The sequence below is a fragment of the Nycticebus coucang genome, chromosome 4, assembly GCF_027406575.1.
Source record: "Nycticebus coucang isolate mNycCou1 chromosome 4, mNycCou1.pri, whole genome shotgun sequence".
NCBI lineage: Eukaryota > Metazoa > Chordata > Mammalia > Primates > Lorisidae > Nycticebus > Nycticebus coucang.
This window is the reverse complement of record NC_069783.1, coordinates 114,900,116-114,924,705: the sequence shown is the minus strand read 5'-3', so window position 1 is coordinate 114,924,705 and position 24,590 is coordinate 114,900,116. Positions and strand designations below refer to the sequence as shown.

Genomic DNA, 24,590 nt, shown 5'->3' with positions numbered 1-24,590 from the left:
ATGTGAAACTTAGTAAATGTAGAAGGTAAATGTTTTTTTTTTTTTTTTTTTTTTGCTTAGAACAGCACACGTTTATTCTCTTACAGTCCTGGAGATCAGAAGCCTAAAATGGGGGTGTCAGCAGGGCTGGTTCCTTCTGATGGCTCTAGGGCAGAGTCTGCCTCCTTGCCTTTTCCAGCTTCTAGAGGCCTCCTGCATTCCTTGGCTCTTGGCCGCTTCCTGCATCTCAAAGCCAGCAATCAATCACTCTGATCTCTGCTTCTGTCATCATGTCTCCGTCTCTGACTCTGACCTTTCTGCCCCTCTCTTATTAGTACCCTTATGATTACATCAGGCCCACCCGGATAACCCAGGACAATCTCCAATCTCAAAATCCTTGACTTACTAATGCTATCTGGAAAGTCTCTTTTGCCAAGTAAGGAATCATATTCACAGGTTCCAGGATGTGGACATCTTGGAAGAAGGGGAGTTGTCCAGACATGGGTCTAGGTGACTAGGCCTTTATTCTTTCCTCATATTAAAAGGTCACTGGAAGGTGTGACTTTGAACGAAGCACTCTTTGTAGCTGAGGCAGACCCTGAAGGTGCTGACAGCTAAAGGGGGCTCCTGAGAGCTCTCCCACAAACTGGGACAGCAAGACCTTCCTTCAAAGGAAGTCTGGGTGGTATATCACAGAGCCCACTACAATGCTCCATCCCCAAATCCTAACATAGTAATGGGGAATGAGTAGGTTTTTTGTTTGTTTGTTTGTTTTGAGACAGAGTCTTAAGCTGTTGCCCTGGGTAGAGTGCCATGGCATAATAGCTCACAGCAATCTCCAGAAGGTAAATGTCTTAACACAATAACTAAGAAAATGCCAGGAGGGCTATATTAACCAGTGTGATGAAAATGTGTCAAATGGTCTATAAAACCAGTGTACGGTGCCCCATGATCGCATTAATGTACACAGCTATGATTTAATAATAAAAAAAATACTATGATAAGAATGTTATTAGCATCATAATAGCTGTATCTTTAGTCCAGTTCAAAGACAAGTATCCTCCAGTGTGCATGGCAAGGACTGTCTGGCCTAAAGTGAAAACTGAAATCTGTTCTCATTATACAAAAGCATTTATTTACCTCTCCTGGTTTTTTGCCACATGTATTGTGCTTAATTTTTCAAGTCAACAACAGGAAATCATTTTCCTGCTGCTTCAGGTCCCTAAAATTCACTAAGATTGCCAAAAAGTATGAGAAACAGGATATTTACATAGTCTGAAAGTATCTCCCCACAAGATTCTTACTAACAGAAAAACAGTAACTTTACAGCAGAGTTAGCAGATAATATAATCAAGTAAATTAAAGAGCTTTCGGGGTTATTCTCAACTCAGCTTGTTCAACCAAATGACTGGTGTGAGTACAATAGAGGAAATCTATCTGTTGTTCCTTCCCTAGTGTGCATTTGGGGGTCTGGGAGCAGAAAAGGAGGAAGCCATGTGAAGATCATATTAAATAACCCAGGGAAGTTACTTAATGCCATTCTAAGGAGTTTAGGCTTAATCTTAATGGTAGAAGCATAACAATCTAAGAGTTTTAAAAGCAGAAGAGTGATAGGTAACAATAACACCCAACATTTATGGAACACAACTATGTGCCAGTTACATCTATCAGTGCAATTAATTGTGTCTGACTGTAAATCTAAGGTTTGGACAAAAGTTTAGTAGACACTGGAGGAGAACCAGAGCAAAAGAGAATGGAGGCCTAGGGGCTGGGTTGAAGACCATAGTAGTTCAGACAGAACTTGATTAGAGTCTACGTCATTTACCCATAATGTCATATCAGCTTTGTAGGGATTTGCTGCATTAAGGCAAACAATTCCCTTTAAAAATAGAGACTTCTTTTTAGAATTTAGTGATATGATAGGAAACTGGAGTAAAGAGTACTATAATGGTGTTCATGGAGCTTATCATTCTAAATGTCACTTTCTCTAGTGAGCAATCTGGCAATCTTAGTGAATTTTAGGGACCTGAAGCAGCAGGAAAAATGATTTCCTGTTGTTGACTATGAAAAAGTAAGCACAATACATGTGGCAAAAAACAGGACATGTAAATGTTTTTGTATAATGAGAACAGATTTCAGTTTTCACTTTAGGCCAACCTAGTAATATACAAGAAGAAAAAATTGCCCTAAGTGTTGGACATACAATAGATTGTCAATAATTATTTATGGCATCAAAATGATTAAAGTTAGTTTACCATCCAAATTCTTCCCCCAAAGTCATACATAGATAGTATAAGATGGTGATGTTCAAAAGTATCATTTTTTCTTTCAACTTTCTAATTTTAAGAAACTCGTATTTCCAAATCCCTAATAATAAGCAACAGCAAAACAAGCTTAAATGAAACATTAAACACATAAAATTTGGATTATCAATATTTCAGATAACTTTGGAAGTTTCTAATAAATTATCTTTACCTTCAATTAGATAGATTTCCTAAGGTTTAATAGCATAGTATTTGTGAAGCTTATCATCTATCTAGTAAAATGTTAGTAATATAACAAAATGTTATTAACTGGGATACCTCTATGAAGGAATATGTGATATTTGTTGGGATGACATTTATATTTGTACCACTATGAATAAAGAATTTCTCAATCAAATTTGAAAAATAAAATTAGAAAGAAACTTATTTGAGGAAGCAAATTATCTAACTTTAGCATATTAATTGTATTCAAAGATATATGATAAACAATCATTTATTCTTAAGGGCAAGTGACCTACCTGAATATATGCTTTGTTAGAAATTAAGTGACTGAGCAATTTAACTATTTTGTGTTGATATTCTATAAATTAATCTTTCTTTCATCTGAGACTAGCTTCACCCTTCCCTTATCAAAAAATAAGAATATTGATTTTCAGGATATTAGGGATAGGCAAGGGCAGGGAGATTGCTAAGGAAAACAGATGATGAGCATCCTTGACTGAGACAAGGTTTTATCTCAACACTTTCCTTTTACCTTCCTGAGATATGGAGACCTTAATACTTCCTCTGCGTCACTGATACCACTCTCTGATACTTTGCTGATGTCTCCAGCCATACTTTTCATTATAGGGTTCCCACAGTTTGCCATCATAGAGATATTTGTGAAAGTTTCCTCAGGATAAAGCCTTTTGGGTGCTGCTTTTCTCGAGATACACTCCAGTGCCTGGCTGGTTACCTTTTCATCAGCCTTTGAATTTGACTGCATTACATCTGACCTAAAGTATTAACAGGGATTAAATGAATGAGCTATTTACTTTAAAATATATTTTTATATAACAATTGTAGCAATGTAGGATGACAATGATAGCACTGGTTTAGGAAAGGTACTGAAATAAAATGGAACTAATTGCTGAAAGTTAAGATTTATATACATGATAATTTGGAAATTCTCTTGATAAATATGCATCTTTCAGTAAAGCAACCCAGTGTGCCTGGGACATCTTGTGATACAATAGGACCACGTTAAGGTAAAAGTTAAATAAATTATTGTTGTCTATGTGATAAAATTTTACAGTCATCAAAAATCATGTTTTCAAATCATAATTAATGATATTAGACCATGCCCATGATAGATTTTATGGAGGGGAAAAAACAGGATATAGAACTATATAGCTATATGATCCCAATCTTGTTTTAAAATATAAGTATATGGGGTCAGGCATGGTGGCTAATGCCTATAATCCTACCACTCTAGGAGGGTGAGGTGGGGGGAGATTGCCTAGCTTGAGAGTTTGAAACCAGCCAGAGCTACAGCAGGACCCCATCTCTAAAAATAGCCAGGCATTATGGTAGGCACCTGTAGTCCCAGCTTAAGCCCAAGAGTTTAAGGTTGCTGTGAGCTATGATGCCACAGCACTCTACCAAGGGTGACAAAGTGAGACTGTCTCAAAATAAATTAAAAAAATAAAAAAAAAAAAAATATATATATGCAAAACAAAAAGCCTGAAAGAAAATACAGTGAGCCAAAAAGTTTACAGTAGCTATTTCTGGGTGATGCAATTAAGAATAAGTTCTACTTTTTAAAATTTATTTTTATTTTTATTTTCTTCTTTGTACTTTCCTCTGTTTTATAAATTTCCCATAAATTTGTTTTTCTCTTACAATGAAGCATCCCTTCCCTCCTCCAAAAAAAGTTATTAAGGAAAAAATAAAAATAAAAAAGGAAGAAAAACCAGCCTGGGCAACACAGGGAGACCCCATTTTTACAAAAAGTAAAAAAATTAGCCAGCTGCCTACACTCTCAGCTACTTGGGAAGTTAAGACAGGAGGATCGCTTGAACCCAGGAGTTTGAGGTTGCTATGAGGGGATGGTACTCCAGCCTGGGCAACAGAGTGAGATTCTGTCTTTAAAAAAAAAAAGAAGGAAGAGAGAGAGGAAGGGAGATAGGAAGGAAGGAAGGGAAGGGAGAGAGGGAAGGAAGGAAGGAAGGAAGGAAGGAAGAGAGGGAAAGATGGAGGGAGGGAGGGAGGAAGGAAGGAAGGAATTGCTGCCCCTATATCGGAGGCCCCTATATCTGAGGAAGAGTTCTAAGGAGTAAATACAGACTTTCCTGTGAAACTTAACACTATCACTCCTAAAAAAACAATTAAAAGTTGGAAATGGGCTCAGCGCCAGTAGCATAGGGATTAGGGCGCCGGCCACATACACCGAGGCTGGTGGGTTTGAACCTGGCCCAGATCTGCTAAACAACAACAACTGCAACAAAAAAAATAGCCAGGCATTGTGGCAGGCGCCTATAGGCCCAGTTACTTGGGAGGCTGAGGCAAGAGAATCACTTAAGCCCAAGAGTTTGAGGTTGCTGTGAGCTGTGATGCCACAGCACTCTACCAAGGGTGACAAGTGAGACTCTGTCTCAAAAAAAAATAAAAAAATAAAAATGAAAGTTGTAAATGAGTTTTGGATAACAACACAGTTAAACCAGACAGTCCTGTTAAATTCTAGTCAGAAGAGAAAAAGCAAATATCCAATGCAAGATTGGCTATGTTGCCCTGGGTAGAATGCCAGAAGTAATTGTAGCTCATAGCAACCTAAAAATCTTGGGTCCAAGTGATCCTCTTGCCTCAGCCTCCTGAGTAGCTGGGACAACAGGTACCTACTATGATGCCCAGCTAATCTTTCTATTGTTAGTAGAAATAGGTTCTCTTGCTCAGGTGTGGTCTTGAACTCTGGCGCTCAAGCAATCCACCTGCCTCAGCCTCCCAGAGTGCTGGGACTATAAGTGTGAGTCACCACGCCCCACCCTCCATAAGTAAATGCTACTGAATTATCTCAGAATTAGATTGTGATGGCTTTTCCCAAACCTAAAACACAGCCTTACCTTTTCTGCTTCTGTGAAAGACACAGTGATTGTGGCGAAGATGATTTACTTGGCTCTTCAGCTAATGTAGCCAAAATAAAATTAGCTTCCAATAGCATATCATCAATACTTAAAGCCAGAGGCCTAAAAAGACAAAGTCAGAGCAAAAATAACTCTGATTTTCAGATAGACATTAGGAACACATTAGAAAATAATACTTAATTCTGAAGTAAAAGAAACAGAAGTAGACAGCCTTTTTATATTTTTGCAAGTTATCATAGTCCTGAAAGCTGAAAGGATCCTTAGAAATCGTCAGATCAAATTTTATAAAACACATTTTAACCCAATTTCATTTAAAATTTTAGTTCTGAAACATGTTCTTAAACATGTTTAAACCATGGATAATTTTCTAATTAAGCAATTAATTCAGCACCATGTCAAATTTATAAATGTTTTACTGTACAGAAGAATATATCTGTCTCAATCAAGGTGCCACTTTAAAAATGCTATGTTTTGGCATCTTTCAAAATTTTAGTTTGCTAAGTGTTACTAGGAAAGGTAAGAAATTCCTCAGGTGTTAATAAATTTCAAAATGATCCAAACAGTTTTATTATTGATACATAACAAAAGAAAAGAAACAAACTCAGAAAAGTTCCCAAGGACCTACTTCCCCGGAAAATCAAAATGAATAGATATAGGAGCATGTGTTGCTTCTGAAAATGCCAGCATCCCCTGAAAGAAGAGAAGAAGAAAAAAAATCTTGAAATCTTTATTTTAAATTACCAGTGAAAATTTGAATTTGATATACATATTTGTTTACCTTCAATTCCTTGAAGCAAAATGTTATTTCAGTGTCCACTCCAATTTGAAAGTAATCAAATTCATCTGGGCTGACAAACATCTCACTGTACACAGAATTGGTCAAATCTGCTTAACATTATACGAAAACAAAAATAAAATTAGTCCTAAAGGTTAGTTGTTAAATTTTAATACAAAAATATAACCCTAAGTGGTAGGTTAAATATATCCACAAATTCTCTGACTTCCTTCGTGAGAGATGCGGTATATTTCTATGTCTGCTGCCTTTGAATTTGGGTGGCTTTATAACTACTCTAATCCATAGGATATGATAAAGTGACTCTGTGGCAGTTTCTGGGCATAGGCCTTAAGAGACTAGCACCCTATGCTTCCTGTCCCCTGCAACACTCTTAGAACTTAGCCACCATGCCATATAAATTCCAATGAAGTTAGATCCCCATCTCTACAAAAAGTTTTTAAAATTAGTCAGGCACGGTGATATGCACCTGTAATCCTAGCTACTTGGGAGGCTGAGGCTGGAGGATCACTTGAGTCCAGGAGTTTGAGGCTGTAGTGAGCTATGATTATACTACTGTACTCCAGCCTGGATGACAAAGACCCTATCTCTAAATATAAATAAATAAAAATAAAAGTCCTTATCTCTGCAGAGTAGATTTCAGGTGACTTGTTTTATTTGTGGGTTTTTTTTTTTTTGGTATTTTTATTTTCTTCAATGAACATGAATTGTGTAACTAGTAAGAACAAAAGTTAAATGAAATATATTTTTAAAAGGACCAGACAATATCTTAAATATACATTCATTTCAAACAACAAGGCTCATGTCACTCCCAATATGCTAGCAGAGAAGAAATTCAATAAGATTAAATAATTGGGTCCCCAGTCAACCATAGCTACAAGTATAAACTATTCATTAGAAAGCTACTCACAGGGACAGTGTCTCCTAGTTACTAAATGACCATCCTTATTCAGAAATGGCATGATAGAACATAAAACAGATCCTTTCACTAGCCAAGCATATATTTTCCAGATAATGCACTCCAGAGGGCCAAAAAAGAATGTTGGATAAGACTTGAGGGAAGCAATAAAAGCACAGTGTTAACGAGCCTACACTTGGAGCCCACTATGTGTTGAGATCATAATCCACCACTTAACGTGTGACACCAGACAAGGCACATAGTTTCTCTGTGCTCCAACTTGTTTGTGTGTAAAATAGGGATAAAAACAGTACCTATATCATAGAGTTGTTATGAAGATCAAATGAATTCATAAATGTAAACTACTTAGACCAGAACCTGGCCTAAACTATAGAAGTCATCTGACCCAACTTAAGCCCTGGTTCCACTGATTTTCCACTTTAAAATAATAATAACAGTTCCTTCCCTGGCATTTTCTCTTTATTGCTATCATCAAAAACAAATTATCCAAGGGCACAGAGTCTCAAATAGCTTGTTATCCCAAAATGATCCTAGCAAATTTTCCTGAGACCAAAACTCCTAATTTAATTGTGCTTTAGTTTTTCCATTTTGTCTAGGTAACAGCTCATCTAGGAAGAGCTGACTTAAGAGAATATTCACATTTTCTGCCCTATATACTTGTTATCTGGAATATATTTCCCATTTCTAATTCAAAGCTACCTTTTCTTCTTATGTTATCAAAAATCATCTCAGTGGGATTGCTGTCTCTGAATTTTTTTATACTAACCACAAGGATGTTAAAAGATGAGAAGCTCACCTTACAATCTTTTTTTTTTTTTTTTTTTGAGACAAGAGTCTTTGTCACCCTTGGTAGAGTGCTGTGGCATTACGGCTCACAGCAACCTCCAACTCTTGGGCTGAAGGGATTCTCTTGCCTCAGCCTCCAGAATAGCTGGGACTACAGGTGCCTGCCACAACACCGGGCTATTTTTAGAGATGGGGGTCTCTCTCTAGCTCAGGCTGGTCTCGAACCTGTAGCTCAGGGCAATCCACTCACGGCGGCCTCCCAGAGTGCTAGGATTACAGGCGTAAGCCACTACGCCGGGTCTCCTTTTTTTGTTTGTTTTTTTTACAACTTTATTTTATGTACATGTGTTGTCCATCTGTGGATGTATTGCATTAGCTTGGTTTCTTTCGTGGCGTCCCCCTGGATAATCCATTCAAGGAAGATTACTTAGTCCAACTTAATGAACCCAATGTCCTTCACGTACTGATGGAAGCACTGGCGGCACATATTCAGGCCGTACTTCCGGATCAGACTGTGCCGGTTTGAACAGACGCGGCAAGAGCGAGAACCCTGGCCGAATTTTCGCGGGTGGCTCCAGTAGAGCTGCTGGTGCCCCATCTTGCTTTCAGGAGTGCAACGAGGCAAGAGCCGGGTCTCCTTTTTTATTTGTTTGTTTGTTTGTTTAGACAGAATCTCACATTTTTGTCCTCAGTAGAGGAGTGCCATGGCTTCAAAGCTCACAGCAACCTCAGACTACTGGGCTCAAGCCATACTCTTGCCTCAGCCTCCCCAGTAGCTGGGAGTACAGGCACCTAGCTATTTTTAGCAGTGGGGTCTTGCTCTGGCTCAAGCTGTTTGGAACCTGTGAGCTCAGGCAATCTGCCCACCTCAGCCTCTCAGAGTGCTGAGATTACAGTGTGAGCCACCTTGCCCGGCCACACCTTAAAATCTTAACTAAAAAACATATTTTTCTCTGTAACCATTTTCCTGATTTTAAAACAACTTGAATTTCAAAGCCAAATACTTTAATTATGGGTTATGTTAAATTTTAAACAATTTTGTGCCATTTCTAAGCACCACAATCTCTTAAAAATGTTTCCAACCAGGCGGCGCCTGTGGCTCAGTCGGTGGGGCGCCGGCCCCATATACCGAGGGTGGCGGGTTCAAGCCCGGCCTCGGCTGAACTGCAACCAAAAAAAAAATAGCTGGGTGCTGTGGCGGGCGCCTGTGGTCCCAGCTACTCGGGAGGCTGAGGCAGGAGAATCGCTTAAGCCCAGGAGTTGGAGGTTGCTGTGAGCTGTGTGAGGCCACGGCACTCTACCAAGGGCCATAGAGTGAGACTCTGTCTCTACAAAAAAAAAAAAAAAAAAAAAAAAATGTTTCCAACCTTTCTTAGATGGGTCTGGGCTTATTATTAGGCAGGAATAAATATTATGCCACTGGTATTTATTGTATGGTTAGTAAGCAAGAAATTCAATAAGTAATAATCTATCAAAACACTGTGACAGATATAATCCTCACCCATTGATTCCTCACTAGAACTCTTGAGACAAAAATTCAGTGGAGTAACAGCAAGAGTAACTTCCTCCTGATTGGATGTAAAAAGAACAATTGCCTCAGCAAGCAACCTATAAAATGTAAAAAGCAGTATTAACATTATTTGAAAAATAAGAAAAATATAACATTAACTCAGATTCAAATCATTAATCTGGAAATAAATTTGTTGGCCTGGATTTAGGAAAATTTACTCAAAAGGCCTATCTTCTTTCTTATATATAAACTGTTATAATTTTTGATATATTTCTAAATTGTAACTCTGTTTCAAGGCCAAAAGAATAGCAAAATATGTCCTTAGTAAAATATGTGAAAGCTACAGTATAAACAAAATATTAGAATAAAATATCTTTAATTCCATGTTCTTGCGTGCCCAATATATTTTTTAAAATTGACCTGAGATCATTCTCTAAAAGTAGATAGTAGGAGTGCGGCCATTTGGAATTCTTCTATGCCGTAAGCTCCTAGCTGGTGAATAAAGCCCTTCCTCTTATAAACACCTCTTAGGTGCTCTTTCTCTCAGTTGGGCCTTGTCTTCCTGCAACATTTTTGGTTCCCTGATCAGGAAACAAGACCACCTGAGGAGAGAACAGGCTCAGATGCACCTGGTAGTTGCCACCAATCCTCTGGACACCCACGTAGGGGGCCATGATCAGCCTGGGCAAAGTGAACCACTAAGTGTGCCATGGAGGCAGCTTGGTCTCCCTGTGTGGATGCCAAGGACAGAGGACCCCCCTGGCAGGTCTTCAAGAGTCAAACACCAGGAGGAACTGGCATGCAGGAACTGGTACCTGCACAGGGAGACATCTAAAGCAAGGACATGATGAAGGCACTGGTTATTTTACCAAGGCTTTGGCTGGAATAGCATTTCCAGAGGTGTCCTAATTGCATTAAGGAATTAAGTCCCTTGAAAAAACTGGTCAGAGAGCAGCGCCTGTGGCTCAGTGAGTAGGGTACCTGCCCCATATACAGAAGGTGGCGGGTTCAAACCCAGCCCCGGCCAAACTGCAACAAAAAAACCAGCCAGGCATTGTGGTGGGCGCCTGTAGTCCCAGCTGCTCGGGAGGCTGAGGCAGGAGAATTGCCTAAGCACAAGAGCTGGAGGTTGCTGTGAGTCCTGTGATGTCATGGCACTCTACTGAGGGTGGTAAAGTGAGACATTGTCTCTACAAAAAAAAAACTGGCCAGATATCCACCAATAACATTTCCTGATGTGATACCTCAGGAAAAATTGGAACCTAAAGGAGAGTTTCCTAGTAAATGGTATGACTGTGACATGGTCTTATAAGTGGTACCATACCCAACTGATGTTCAGGAATATTCACTTGAATTGTCCAGAACTTTGGATCAGTTCTGTGGGAACTCTCAAAACTATGTATTATCTTAAGAACTGTGCTAAGTTTGTAAATAGGAATACTAATGTTCATTGGGTAAACCTTAGCCTCAAAGTCCAGAAACTGTAAATGTTTGTAAGTAATTGCTAAATGGTTTCATTCTCTTACACTGAACACAACCTTGACTTCATCCCCATCAGTGTAAGAGAGACAAAGCCACAAATATATATTAATTCTGTTGTAAAGGCTAGTCCATTGTCAAATTTAAACCAGAGTGGCAATCTAAACCATGTGATGGTCACGCTGGTTTAAATTTGACAATGGACTAGCCTTTACAACAGAATTAATCCAAATGATAGCTAAAGCTTTGAATATCACCTGGAAACTATACGTGACATATAGGCCTCAAAGCTTGGGCAGGGTAAAGTGTATGAACAGGGCCATAAGAGCAAGAATCAGTAAACTCTTCCAGGAAGCAAAGCTTAATTGGCTATAGGCCTTGCCACTGGTGTTGTTCAAAGAGGCCTCTATCAATCCTCTGCTATTTATCAGGGACTCCTAAAAGAACTGGGAGAGACTGAACTGAACAGACAAAAGCCCTAGGAGGAATAGCAAGGAGGGTCTCCACTTGGATAATTAACCTTGTTCTATTTAGTCTTTTGTGTCTGTACATCCTTTCTCTGTGGGATCAAGGAAATCAAGTCTAGGTCAAGGATCAGAACCCGGTCCCCCTCAAACCAAGATAGAAAGAAAGGACTTTACACCATCATCCTGCCAACACTCACAGCAGTGAAGATGAAAGGAATCCTCGCCTGAAGAGAGCTTCACTGCCCCATGGGAAGCAAAGGTAACTTTTAAGATGGTCAACATGCCCTGCTCCAGCCACATACTGGGAGCTAGCTAGTCAAGCATGGCTAAAGCCTAAGGAAACTCCTCAAGGGACTTGTCTTAATTGGATTTTGGGAAAAGGGGAGGAGGGATGTGACACAGGGAAAAGAGAAAACTCATATGTATATTAGCCCACCACAATGGTACAATCAAAGCCTGGATAGAGAACCTGAGAGGAGTCACAGTCCCTGAAATCTGCGAGCTGATCCAGACCAGGGAAATAAAAAGCCCAGCCAGGTGACTCTGAAGTTTACTGCCTGTAGCGCCATGTGACAGTGCTGCAACAGAAGGAACTGGGAAAGAAGCTATAGGACAGATCAGAAATACTTCTGTGCCTTAGATTTTATAGAAAAGTGATGTAAAGTTGAATGTGAAAAGTGATTAATATCAGCACCTGCAGAAGCAAGCTGATATTTAGACCCCAAATTAAAATATATATGAAGTCTCAAAAGGGAGAATGAGAGAGGATACCCGAGAAGGGTGAGGTCCAGGAAAACAGGTCTTTTTAAGGAGCCCACAAGGATACACCTGCAGGGTCTTCTCTTTTTTTTTTTTTTTTTTTTTGAGACAGAGCCTCAAGCTCTCCGCCCTAGATAGAGTGCTATGGCATCACAGCACACAGCAAACTCCAACTCCCTGGGCTCAAGCGATTCTCCTGCCTCAGCCTCCCGAGTAGCTGGGACTACAGGCCCCTGCCACAACACCGGCTAGTTTTGGGTTGCAGCCATCATTGTTGTTTGGCAGGCTGGGCTAGATTTGAACCTGCCAGCTCAGAGGTATGTGGCTGGCACCTTAGCTGCTTAAGCCACAGGCGCCGAGCCTGCAGTGTCTTCTCCATGGTGACTTAGCTCTTGGGAATTTGCAAACTTAACTTCCTGGAACTTGGAAATTTCTACTTCTGTGAAATCCTATAGTTCTGTGGGGGTTGGAACAGCATCTCCCACTTGATTCAAACAGACCAATGAGAATGGTACCTGTGGGTTGGAAATTTCTGACTGGAGATAAAAAGGGAACGAATGACCAGGGAGCACGGTCATTTGGAATTCTTCTATGCCGTAAGCTACCTGCCTGTGAATAAAGCCCTTCCTCTTATAAAAATAAATAAATAAAAGTAGATAGTAGAAAATGAGGCTGTTTAAATACAATTCAAGTTAATTATGTTAGAGACCCACCTGAGTCTGCTCCCTGTATTCTTTCCCTCTGTTACTTTCCTCAAGTATTATTTATTACTTTCAAGGTTTTCTCAACATCCCAAATATCCTTTTATCCTGGGCTTCCTTTTTTTAAAAAAAGCTTTATTGAGATGTAATTCACATATGACATAATTCATAGATTTAAGGTTAATTGATTAGCATTTCCCTAATGACTTCATGATGTTGGCATCTTTTCAAGTGCTTGCTTCCACTTGGACATCTTCTTTGAAGAAACATCTATAAAATCCTTGATTTTTTTTGCAGTTTTTGGTCGGGGTCGGGTTTGAACCCTCCACCTCCACTATATGGGGCCAGTGCCCTACTCCTTTGAGCCACAGGTGCTGCCCCTTTCCTTGATTTTTTTAGTTAGGTTGCCTTTTTATTATTGCATTCCAAGTTCTACATTCTTTTTGAAACTGAGGTGTTGCTGGATAAAACTGACATCCTTTGAATTTATGAAATCTTAGTGTCAACCTAACAATAGACATTAGTTTAACAGTTATTCCTTTTTGTTGTTGTTGTTGCAGTTTTGGCCAGGGCCGGGTTCAAACCCTTGGGATATGGGGCCAGCCCCTACTCACTGAGCCACAGGCACCACCCAACAGTATTTCTTGATGTCAAAATGTCAACACCTACCAAATTCATTTGGGAACTTTTCCAGTTAAGGGGGAATGTTATACAAAACACTAAATAAATTCATACAAAAAAATGACAACATGAACATGCAATTCAAAAGGGAAGAAGAAAAATACAAATTGCTAATAAATACATGAAAATCTTCAAACTCACTAGTAATAAAGAAAACACAAAAATAAAGAACATCTCTTGGCTCAGTGGCTGTAGCTCAGTGGTTAGGGTGCTGGCCACATACACTGGGGCTGGTGGATTTGAACCCAGCCTGGGCCTGCTAGACAACAAGTGACAACTACAACAAAAAAATAGCTAGGCATTGTGGTGGGTGCCTGTAGTCCCAGCTACTTGGGAGGCTGAGGCAAGAGAATCACTTGAACTCAAGAGTTTGAGGTTGCTGTGAGCTGTGATGCCATAGCACTCTCCTGGGGGTTGACAAAGTGAGACTCTGTCTTAAAAAAAAAATCTCATAATACTACCAGGTTAGCAAAACTATCAGGTTGGCAAAATTATTTCAAAATTGATTATATTCTCTGCTTAAAAGGATTCTTCTACACTTTTGGTGGGAATGTAAACTGGCACAAACTTTTCAGATGGCAATTTAGTAGTAGTATCTGTGCAAATTTAAAATTTGTGCAAGTCTTTGACCCACCCAATAATTCCCTTTTTTTGTTCCTTTTTAATTTTTATTTATCTATTTATTTTTTGAGACAGGGAGTCTCATTCTGTCACCCTGGGTACAGTGCCATGGCATCACTGTAGCTCACAGCAACCTCAAATTCCTGGGCTCAAGCAATCCTCTTGCCTCAGCCTCCTGAGTAGCTGGGACTACAGGTATGGCCACAATGCCTGGCTGGTTTTTTTCTATTTTTAGTAAAAGACTGGGTCTCACTCTTGCTTAAACTGGTCTTGAACTCCTGAGTTCAAGCAATCCATCCACCTCAGCCCCCCAGAATGCTAAGATTATAAGCATGGGCCACCGTGCCCAGTGCCAGTAATTCCTTTTCTAGGACTATCTGTATTAGGCAGCCTGAAAGAGGGCCCCAGTGATCCCCACTTCCTGGTATTCAAGTCTATATTTAATCCCCTTCCTTTGAGTGTGGGCTAGACTGACAGATTCACTTGTAACAGAGAAAATGGCAGGGGCGGTAAGATGGAAGTTCTGAGATTATCCACAGAAAAAATGTAACACTTAGGGATAAAATCAGTTCACGTAAAAAAAATATTAAAAGCTGTGCATTCTAAGACTCAAATAGGTATCATATAAATGAAAATTATTATGAGATAATGTATTTATCACTTTTGAGAGAACTTGATGTAGAAAGCCACTGATGCAGCCACGTGTGGTGGCTCACGCCTGTAATACTAGCATTTGGAAGGCCAAGGCAGGTGGATTGCCTGAGCTCACGAGTTTGAGACCAGCCTGAGCCAGAGGGAGACCTCATCTCTAAAAATAGCCAGGCGCTGTGATGGGCGCCTATAGTCTCAGCTACTTGGGAGGCTGAGGCAAGAGAATCTCTTGAGCCCAAGAGTTTGAGGTTGCTGTGAGCTGTGACACCATAGCACTCTACTGAGGGTGACATAGTGAGACTCTGTCTCAAAAAAAAAAAAAAAAGAAAAGAAAAGAAAAGCCCCTGATGGGATATTTTTATATTATTACTGCTACCATCAGGCAATTATTTTTTTTTCTTCTCTACTATTATCTTTTTCAAAGTTTCCTCTTTAAAAAAAAAAATTCCAAGATATTATGGAGGTATAAACTTTTTGGTTACATAAATTGTTTTGTATACTTTAAGTCGAAGTTATAATTGTATTTCTCACCCAAATAGTGTGTATTGTACCCATTAGGTGTGAATTTACTCACTCTCTTTCCCCCTCCCACCTGCTTGATTTCTGATGAATGTTATTTCCATATGTGTACATTAAGCATTGATTGATTAGTTCCAATTTAATACTGAGAACTTGTGGTGTTTTGTTTTTCCATTCTTGTGATACTTTACTTAGAAGAATGGTCTAAAGTTTCATCCAAGTTACTACAAGAGGTATTAATTCACCACTTTTTTATGGCTGAGTAGTACTCCATGGTATACATATACCACATTTTATTAATCTACTCATGTTTATTGATGGTCACTTGCGTTGTTTCTACAACTTTGCAATTGTGAATTGTACCGCTATAAATATTCAAGTGCAGGTGTCTTTTTTATAAAATGTCTTTTTTTCCCTTTGGGTAAATACCCAATAAAGGGATTGCTGGATCAAATGGTAGGTCTACTTTTAGTTCTTTGAAGTATCTCCATAGTACTTTCTACGGAGGTTGTACAAGTTTGCAGTACCATCAACAGTGTAGAGGTGTTCCTATCTCTCTGCATCCATGCCAACATTTGTTGTTTTGAGACATTCTCATAAAAGGCAAAGTTTTCTCTTGACTCTGCAAGATTATGTCTCCAAGTCAAGCTTTAGCTTTAAATATATATATGATAGAAAAAATTTGGCATTAATTCTTTACTTGGTGACCATACTATTAGTATATTCAGAAAAAGAAACAAAAGAGAATTCATTACCTTGGTTGAATCATTAGTGTATTAGAACACATATTCTTTTCAAAAATAACTTGCAAAGGCTGGCTTTCTTGAAAACAGATATTATGAGTTCTTTTAATACCTTAAAAAGAATAAATCAACCTATTAATAATTTTTAAGTGCAAAATGAACAAATTTTAAAGGTCTTTAAGTTTTACAGCCAAAGTAAAATAATAAACTAACATTTCCTATTTGGCAGGAGCATAGTAGACCTTGGGGAAACATCATTAATGAAATGTGTTTATCGTCCCCTAGTGGACACCAAGCAACACATCACACCCTCTGACTAGGCAGTAGCAGAGTTCCAAAATCCCTTTCAAATACAGGTAGTTTCTTCATCCTCCCTCTTTCTTTTCTTTTTCTTTTTGAGACAGTTTCAAGCTGTTGCCCTGGGTTAAAGTGCTATGGCGTCACAGCTCACAGCAACCTCAAACTTTGGGGCTTAAGCGATTCTCTTGCCTCAGTCTCCCAAGTAGCTGGGACCACAGGCGCCTGCCAGAATTCCTGGCTATTTTTTTGGTTGTAGTTGTCATTGTTGTTTGGCAGGCCTGGGCTGGATTCAACTCGCCAGCTTCAATGTATGTGGCTGGCACCCTAGCTGCTTGAGCTACAGTCGCCGAGCCCCTCTTTCTTTTTTTTCTTTCTTTCTCATTCTCTCGCTCTTTCTTTCTGTTAAGAAATAGGGTCTCACTCTCGTCACCCAGGCTGGAGTACAGTGATGCAATCATAGCTCACTGTAGCCTCAAACACCTAGGCTCAAGCAATCCTGCCCCAACCTCCAGAGTAGCTAGGACTACAGGCTTGCACAACAACACTCAGCTAATCTTTTTTTTTTTTTTTTTTTTTTGAGACTCACTTTGTCACCCTCAGTAGAGTGCTATAGCATCACAGCTCACAGCAACCTCCAACTCCTGGGCTCAAGTGATTCTCCTGCCTCCGCTCCCAAGTAGCTGGGACTATAGGTACCTGCCACAACGCCTGGCTATTTTTTGGTTGCAGTCGTCATTATTGTTTGGCAGGCCCAGGCTGGATTCAAACCTGCCCACTCAGGTGTATGTGGCTGGCACCTTAGCCGCTTGAGCCACAGGCACCGAGCCAAAAAATATACACTTTTTAAGAAAGTATATAATTCTATATTAGAACTGTAATACTCAATATATACTGATAACATTTGTTACTTTTTTTTTTTTTTTTTGAGAGAGAGTCTCAAGCTGTTGCCCTGGGTAGAGTGCCGTGGCGTCACAGCTCACAGCAACCTCAAACTCCTGGGCCCAAGCGATTCTCTTGCCTCAGCCTCCCAAGTAGCTGGGACTATAGAAGCCTGACACAATGCCCAGCTATTTTTTGGCCCAGGCTGGATTTAAACTCGCCAGCTCCCGTGTAGGTGGCTAGCACCTTAGCCACTTGAGCCTTAGGCACTGAGCCTGGCATGAACTTCTTATAAGGCCACAGACTCACAGATCAGTTTTGGGCCCAGCAGGCAGTCCACCAACCTCTCAGTAGCATTATAGCAGCTGCTCGTGGCCATGGAATACCTAATGATGCTACGCTGACATTCTGCTTGCCACTTCTATATAAACTCAATCTGGAACTTCCCTCTTTCTTTCTTCCAAAGAATTATTTCAGAGTTCAGCTAAGGGACAATCATTATTTGAGAGATGTTAAATTTGTCAGTTTGGAATATCAGAGGCTAAAAATCATATAAGTTATTAAAATATTTTTACTTGGTTTGAAGTTCCTAGCACATTTGTAGAACAGTCTTTTATAAAAACTTAAAACCTTGAAGTGGGAACCCAGACCTTTTCACATCACTGCATTAATATACATGTATAAATCAGAGTTTTGTTTTTTCACTCAACCCAGAGCACCCTTTTTTGGAGACCTGTCACCTTGATCTAAGATAAAACATTATCAGGTTGAATACATTTAGTATATTATTTAGGAATAGATTCGTTTTCCGCAATTCTGGAACCAATGCAATGTATTTATGTTTCTTCATTTTTTCCTACAAAATGCCAGTGTTTAATAACATTTTCCCTCCTTTGAACTTTTTTTAGTTCATGTAATAGCAGAATGATTCAAAGAGCATGCTTAAAAGCCTTGATGTGGGTGTGAATTCTGTTCCACTTCTTTTTTTTTTTGTTTTTTTTTGTAGAGACAGAGTTTCACTTTATTGCCCTCCGTAGAGTGCCATGGCATCACACAGCTCACAGCAACCTCCGACTCCTGGGCTTAAGCGATTCTCTTGTCTCAGCCTCCCGAGTAGCTGGGACTACAGGTGCCCGCCACAACACCCGGCTATTTTTTTGTTGCAGTTCAGCGGGGGCCGGGTTTGAACCCGCCACCCTTGGTATATAGGGCCGGCGCCTTACCGACTGAGCCACAGGTGCCGCCCCTGTTCCACTTCTTATTAGCTTTGTGACAGCACATAAACTCTCTGAACCTTTATTTTGCTCTCAGTAAAATGGGTATAATCTTACTTACCTTCATGTTATAGAATTGCCATAAGGATAAAGTAAGATCATATCCGGTAATTTATCCTAGACCTTGCAGCCTCCAGTGCACTCTAGCTGGGGCAACACAGCGAGACCTTTTCTCAAAAAAAAATTGCTTTGTCTACAGGTAAAGCTTGTGCCACTGATAAGTCAAAAAGAAAATAATTAGAACCAAACATCTTACAAGACTTCTATAGCTACCAGTAAGACAATACTTACAACTGCTCTACTGTATAATTACACAAATTCTAAGGAATAATGCAATGCAGAGTCTTAATATGCAGTTTGAATATTCTAAACATGAAAAATATTGTGAAAAACATACTTTAAACCACTTTTAATTATACCTACCATATCTGCAGAAGAACTGAATAACTACTTTGCACTTTTCAGATTTGGTGAATATTTTGCATTTCTCTACATTTCTTTCAAGGGAATTTGGACATCTAAAGATGGGCAGAATTGACTGTAACACAAATACATTATACATATTGATCACGTACTTAATATAGTCTTTTTAAATTAGCTTAAATATTAGTTTTTTTTTAAACTAACAAAAGTATGAATATTCATAAATGAATAGACTTGTCTTGCATGTCATTTAAACTACAGGGTGTCCCAAAAGTCACCCCTGAAGTTGACATAGGTATATGGAAAATGGGAAATTGTAGCAGTTAAATGTACTTTTATTTCCAAAATATTCATTACAAAATTTTACAAAGAGGTGGTCAACACACAGAATATTTTGTAAATATTTGTATAATTTTGTAATGAATATTTTGGAACTAAATGTACATGTAGCTACAATTTCCCATTTTCCCTATGTGTGGTGAATTTGGAGACACCCTGTATTAAGTAGAGAATACATGTTATGTTCTGTATAACAAATTTTCTACTGAATAAGAGAAAACCAGGGTCACTTGGTTTATTTACCTTCATTCCCAATTTGCAATTTAAATTCAGTGTTGTGTCATTATCATTGATTTTCATTGAAGCTGACCATTGATAATGTTGAAAAAACACAGGAGAGAACAGGATACATCCATATGCCGATCGAGAAGAATTCACAGATCTTAGAGCAAGCTGGAAAAATAAGATAAAGGCTATTTAGCAGAAAACTACTTTCTTTAAACCATAGTTTAATTTTTAAAATGCCATTGTTTAACATCACAGTGAAATATGTTTAAATAAGTCTATGGAAGGTTAACCATGGCACTATTCAGTATGTGTTAAAATTGCACATGTATATACATGTGTGTATATCAACACTGAATACAATATGTTAAATCTTGGCTTGGTGTCCATACTCAGTGCTTAGGGCATCGGCCACATACACGGAGGCTGGTGGGTTCTAACCCGGCCCGGGCTGCTAAACAATGACAACTGCAACAAAAAATAGCGGGGCAATGTGCTAGGCGTCTGTAGTCCCAGCTACTTGGGGGGCTGAGGCAAGAGAATCTCTTATCTCTTAAGCCTAAGAGTTTGAGGCTGCTATGAGCTGTGACACTATGGCACACTACCAAAGGCAACATAGTGAGACTCTGTCTCAAAAAAAAAAAATCTTAAATCTTGCACATTGAAAATTTACAACAGAAAATGCCTACAGGGGCCTTAACTTTAAAGTGTGAGGTGGCAGTACAAAAGAGCTACAGCATACTGGCAGTCTTATACTTATATTTATACTCCCCTTATTGTGTAAGGGGAGAACTACTTTCAGCCAACTACTTCATTTGGAAACGCAGGCCCCAAAGGGCAGGTCTTCTGAATTTTCACAAGAAGCAGGAAAAATTGGACTGTCTCAATTTTTTTTTTTTTGAGACAGAGTCTCACTATGTTGCCTTCAGTAGAGTGCTGTGCCATCATAGCTCACAGCAACCTCAAACTCTTGGGCTCAAGTGATTCTCTTGCCTCAGCCTCTGGAGTAGCTGGGACTACAGGTGCCCGCCACAACGCCTGGCTATTTTTAGAGACAAGGTCTCACTCTGGCTCAGGCTGGTTTCAAACCTGTGAGCTCAGACAATCCACCTGCCTCAGCCTCCCAGAGTGCTAAGATTACAGGCGTGAGCCACTGCACCTCACGTGGCCTGGCCTGTCTCAATTTTTAATGTTGGAAGTTATTTCAAATTTTTTTAGGATATAAAAGTATAAATTTATTCTATATGAGAGAGAGGAGAGAGAGATGGAGTAAGAGATGAGAAAGAAAAAGAAGAGAGCAGAAAACAGGCAGTGAGAGAGGGAAGGATGGGGTATTATTTCAATTTTTTTCATTTATTAAAATTTCAGATTAATATAAGGGTGCAAATGATTAGGTTACAATGTTTGCAGTTGTTAGGAAAGGTCCCTGTTGTAGTTGTGGTCTCTCACCCAGGTATATGTGTGCCATATACCCTTACATTGTGCCCATTAGGTGGGAGCCTGCCAATCCCCCTCCTCCTCCCCTCTCCCCTTCCTCCTCTTCCCTCCTTCATTATTTCAAATTTTTAAAAAACTGTGCAGGTCTCTTGACCACCAGTTTGTAACTTCTGGTTTAAATCAATTGTTTGTCTGCATGATTTTCAAGTTTACTATGCTCAAAATGTATTCAAATATATAAAATTAAAAACAATGAAAAACGATGAGTACAGTTTCTGGATTTCCTGGTTAACATCCAATGTGGACTGGAATCTTTAAACATCTTCTCTTGCCTTAACACTTTACTTTCTTACTTTACTTCTGTTAATTTACTTTCTTACTTACACCTTTTTCAGATGGGTCTAGCCACAGCTCGTCACTAACTCGTGATAAAGCTTGGATTGCTTTCCCAAATACTATGGAGAAAAAGAAAGGTGCTTTTTCACATTCTCTCCCTCCAACAATAAAAACAAATCATAGAACTATTTCAGCATTCAGAGGACTCAAGATAAAGTCATTTTAAAAACCCGATTTTATAAACTAATACTACACAGCTTTAATACAGTATAATACGCTTGGCGAAATGACAGACACATAGCCAGAACTCCATAAAATTTGCAGTGGTGTGTGAAATTATAAAATTCAACAAAATTCTTTTGTTTATGTTTGTAGTGTTGCATAGAGCTATGATGGCAAGCTAATTTCCATACAGACATATTTTAAAACTTGATTGAAATAACTATTTGCTCTCCTCTCCCAATAATGTGAAAACAGTGCATGGAGAGCATGACAGAAGTGTTTTAGTTAATAGCTTCACAGATAGCAAAGTCAAAACAAATCATGAGAAAGAAATACAAATATTTAAATGCATCTCTGGTGTTGGAGGGCAGCATAAAAGATGCCAGACTTTCCCATCAAACATTTAAGTGCCCTGTCAGAAAGAGATGCTAGGGCTGGATGAAATATTGGTCTGATCCAGTATGATACTGTTAATGTTCTTATGAGTTATGAATAAGTAAGAGCTATGGCAAACAGTTATGGGATACTATGCTGCAATAAAAATGGATGGCCATAAATGGAAAAGTATGAAAAAGGAAAAATAATTCCAGATCATAAAATCAGATTACAATACTTAAGAATCACAAGTGCATACACTGGGAAAGGAAGGCTGGGAGTGATGGGTCATGCCTGTAATCCCCCCAGCACTTTGGGAGTCTGAGGCAAGAGTATTATTTCTTGAGGTCAAGGGTTTGAAAACAGCCTGAGCAAGAGCAAGATCCAGGCTCGGTGCCTGTAGTTCAACAGCTAGGCTGCCAGCCACATGCACTGGAGCTGGCGGGTTTGAACCCAGCCCGGGTCTGCCAAACAATGACAATTACAACAAAAAAATAGCCAGGTGTTCTCACAGGTGCCTGTAGTCCCAGCTGCTTGGGAGGCTGAGGTAAGAGAATCACTTAAGCCCAAGAGTCTTAGGTTGCTGTGAGCTGTGACACCACAGCACTCTACCAAGGCCGACATAGTAAGACTGTCTCAAAAAAAAAAAAAAAGAAAAGAAAAAAAAAGAGCAAGACCCAGTCTCTACCAAAAATAGAAAAATTAGCTGAGTATCTTGGTGAGCACCTATAGTCTCATCTTCTTGGGAGGCTGAGGCAGGAGGATCACTTGATCCCAAGAGTTTGAGGTTGCTTTGAGCTAGACTGACGCCAAGGTACTCAAGCCTGGCACAACAGAGTGAGACTCCCCCACACACACCAAAAAAAAGTAAAGGCATTTCTCCCTTTTTACCACTTGACCTTCAGCACTTTTTCCTGGAGCTGCCTAATGTAGACCTTTTATTCATCCAGTGAATATTTACTGAGCACCTACTTATGTTTCAAGTACAACCCAAGGCACTGGGCTACAGCAATAAGACAGGTACAATTCCTGCCCTCATAGTGCTTATGATCTAAGAGAGAAAACAAAATTAAACAGTTACTTATTGACAACTAAGGTACACTCTGCAAAAGAGAAGTTCGTAGTCCTCTGAAAGCACACAGATGTAGGGAACTTGTGCTTCCCTTTCCTGCTTATTAATACTGCCCCATAGCCAGCGGCTCACGCCTGTAATCCCAGCACTGTGGGAGGCTGAGGCAGGAGAATGGCTTGAATTCAGGAGTGTGAGACTTGTCTGAGCAAGAGTGAGATGAGACCCGGATTCACTAAAAAAATGAAAAACCCAGCTGGCGCACCATTGGGAGTGCCTATAATTCCAGCGGCTTTTGGAGGCTGAGGCAGCTGAATGCCCACAGCCTGAGTCTGAGGTTGCAGTGAGCTATGACACCATTGCACTCTGCTCAGGGCACAGGGTGGGACTCTTATCTCAACAACAACAATAACAAAAAAAGTCTGTCCCATAGCTGTCCTCAACACACCAGAAGCCAGCCACAAGATACCTCTCTATGACCATTTTCAGGTTACAACCTTTAGGAAACCATTGCTTTATAACTACAGTAGTACCTGTATTAAGTTGACTTCCCAAGGGACTGTAACAAACTGGTCAACACACAGAGGAGGCCTACTGTACTGATACGTACATATCAGTGCATATTTGGTCTATGAAAATTAGATCAATTTAAGGAGGTTATCGATGTAGGGAGGTGGTCCAACTATGGAGGTTCTACTGTACTCTTCTGGAGCAACTTCCATTTCTAAAGTTTCATTTACGATAATAATAATAGCTCCTGTTCGTTCCCATCTATTCTAGATCTCTTTATACGCTTTTCCATCTCATGGCTACAACAAACCCATTAGGAAGGTGCAGTTATCATTCCATCTTACAGATGAGGAAACAACCCCAAAGTGATTTAGCGACTTGTCTGAGGTTGAGCATTCAAACAAAAATGGTAGAATTGGGAAGAAAATCCAGCCTTACGTTTTTCTATTGGCACAAAAATATTTTTGCTGCTTAAGGATTAATTATACACCAACTCCTCCCCAAACAGCCCTCACCATCCCGAGCTTGAGGCCCCATGTTACAATTCCAACTCAGACACCGCCCATATTAAATGTTATGCATAAATAAAAGGAGATGGGCCTTCATCCTCCCCTCAGAAACTAACAGGACTTGCAATGGGTTGAGGGCTGGCTGTGACCAGGACTCTTATCCTCACTCCTCGTGCGTAAAGGCAAACTGGAAAAATAACACGACAGTGGAGATGCTCATAAAAATTTGGATTTTCCGGGCGGCGCCTGTGGCTCAGTTGGTAAGGCACCGGCCCCATATACCGAGAGTGGTGGGTTCAAACCCGGCCCCGGCCAAACTGCAACCAAAAAAAAAAAAATAGCCGGGCGTTGTGGCGGGCATCTGTAGTCCCAGCTACTTGGGAGGCTGAGGCAAGAGAATCGCTTAAGCCCAGGAGTTGGAGGTTGCTGTGAGCTGTGTGAGGCCACGGCACTCTACCAAGGGCCATAAAGTGAGACTCTGTCTCTACAAAAAAAAAAAAAAAATTGGATTTTCCTCCTCTACCCCAGAAAGCAAGAAAGGCGTCTCCACCTTTGACTTGACTGCCGCTCATCCCGCACTTCAACATGGCTACAAGCCTTGAAAGACAACGTCTGAAGGCACGCCTCAGCGCGACGGCTCCAAGTGCCCGGATGTTGCCCGCGCTTTTCCAAGTTTCGCGATCTCATCTCTCCACCCTACC

General features: G+C 39.9%; 2 protein-coding genes across 2 annotated transcripts in view; both read right to left on the bottom strand.

Annotated features, from left to right (window-relative positions):
• Positions 1-24,590, bottom strand: part of RAD9B (RAD9 checkpoint clamp component B) — a 40,202-nt gene extending 15,612 nt beyond the window's left edge. Inside the window, exons 1-10 of the mRNA XM_053589571.1 lie at positions 24,440-24,590; positions 21,253-21,323; positions 19,450-19,599; positions 18,868-18,982; positions 16,004-16,103; positions 9,362-9,468; positions 6,141-6,247; positions 5,988-6,052; positions 5,342-5,464; positions 2,998-3,238 (exon numbers count right to left, since the gene is read on the bottom strand). Of these exons, the coding sequence (XP_053445546.1) occupies positions 2,998-3,238; positions 5,342-5,464; positions 5,988-6,052; positions 6,141-6,247; positions 9,362-9,468; positions 16,004-16,103; positions 18,868-18,982; positions 19,450-19,599; positions 21,253-21,323; positions 24,440-24,476 (1,116 nt within the window). The 5' untranslated portion in view covers positions 24,477-24,590. The remainder of the gene's footprint in view (positions 1-2,997; positions 3,239-5,341; positions 5,465-5,987; positions 6,053-6,140; positions 6,248-9,361; positions 9,469-16,003; positions 16,104-18,867; positions 18,983-19,449; positions 19,600-21,252; positions 21,324-24,439) is intronic.
• On the bottom strand, positions 8,230-8,484 carry LOC128584575 (40S ribosomal protein S29-like). Its single transcript, XM_053589580.1, has one exon. It carries the CDS (start codon positions 8,456-8,458, stop codon positions 8,288-8,290), a length of 171 nt encoding a protein of 56 aa, XP_053445555.1. The 5' UTR covers positions 8,459-8,484; the 3' UTR covers positions 8,230-8,287.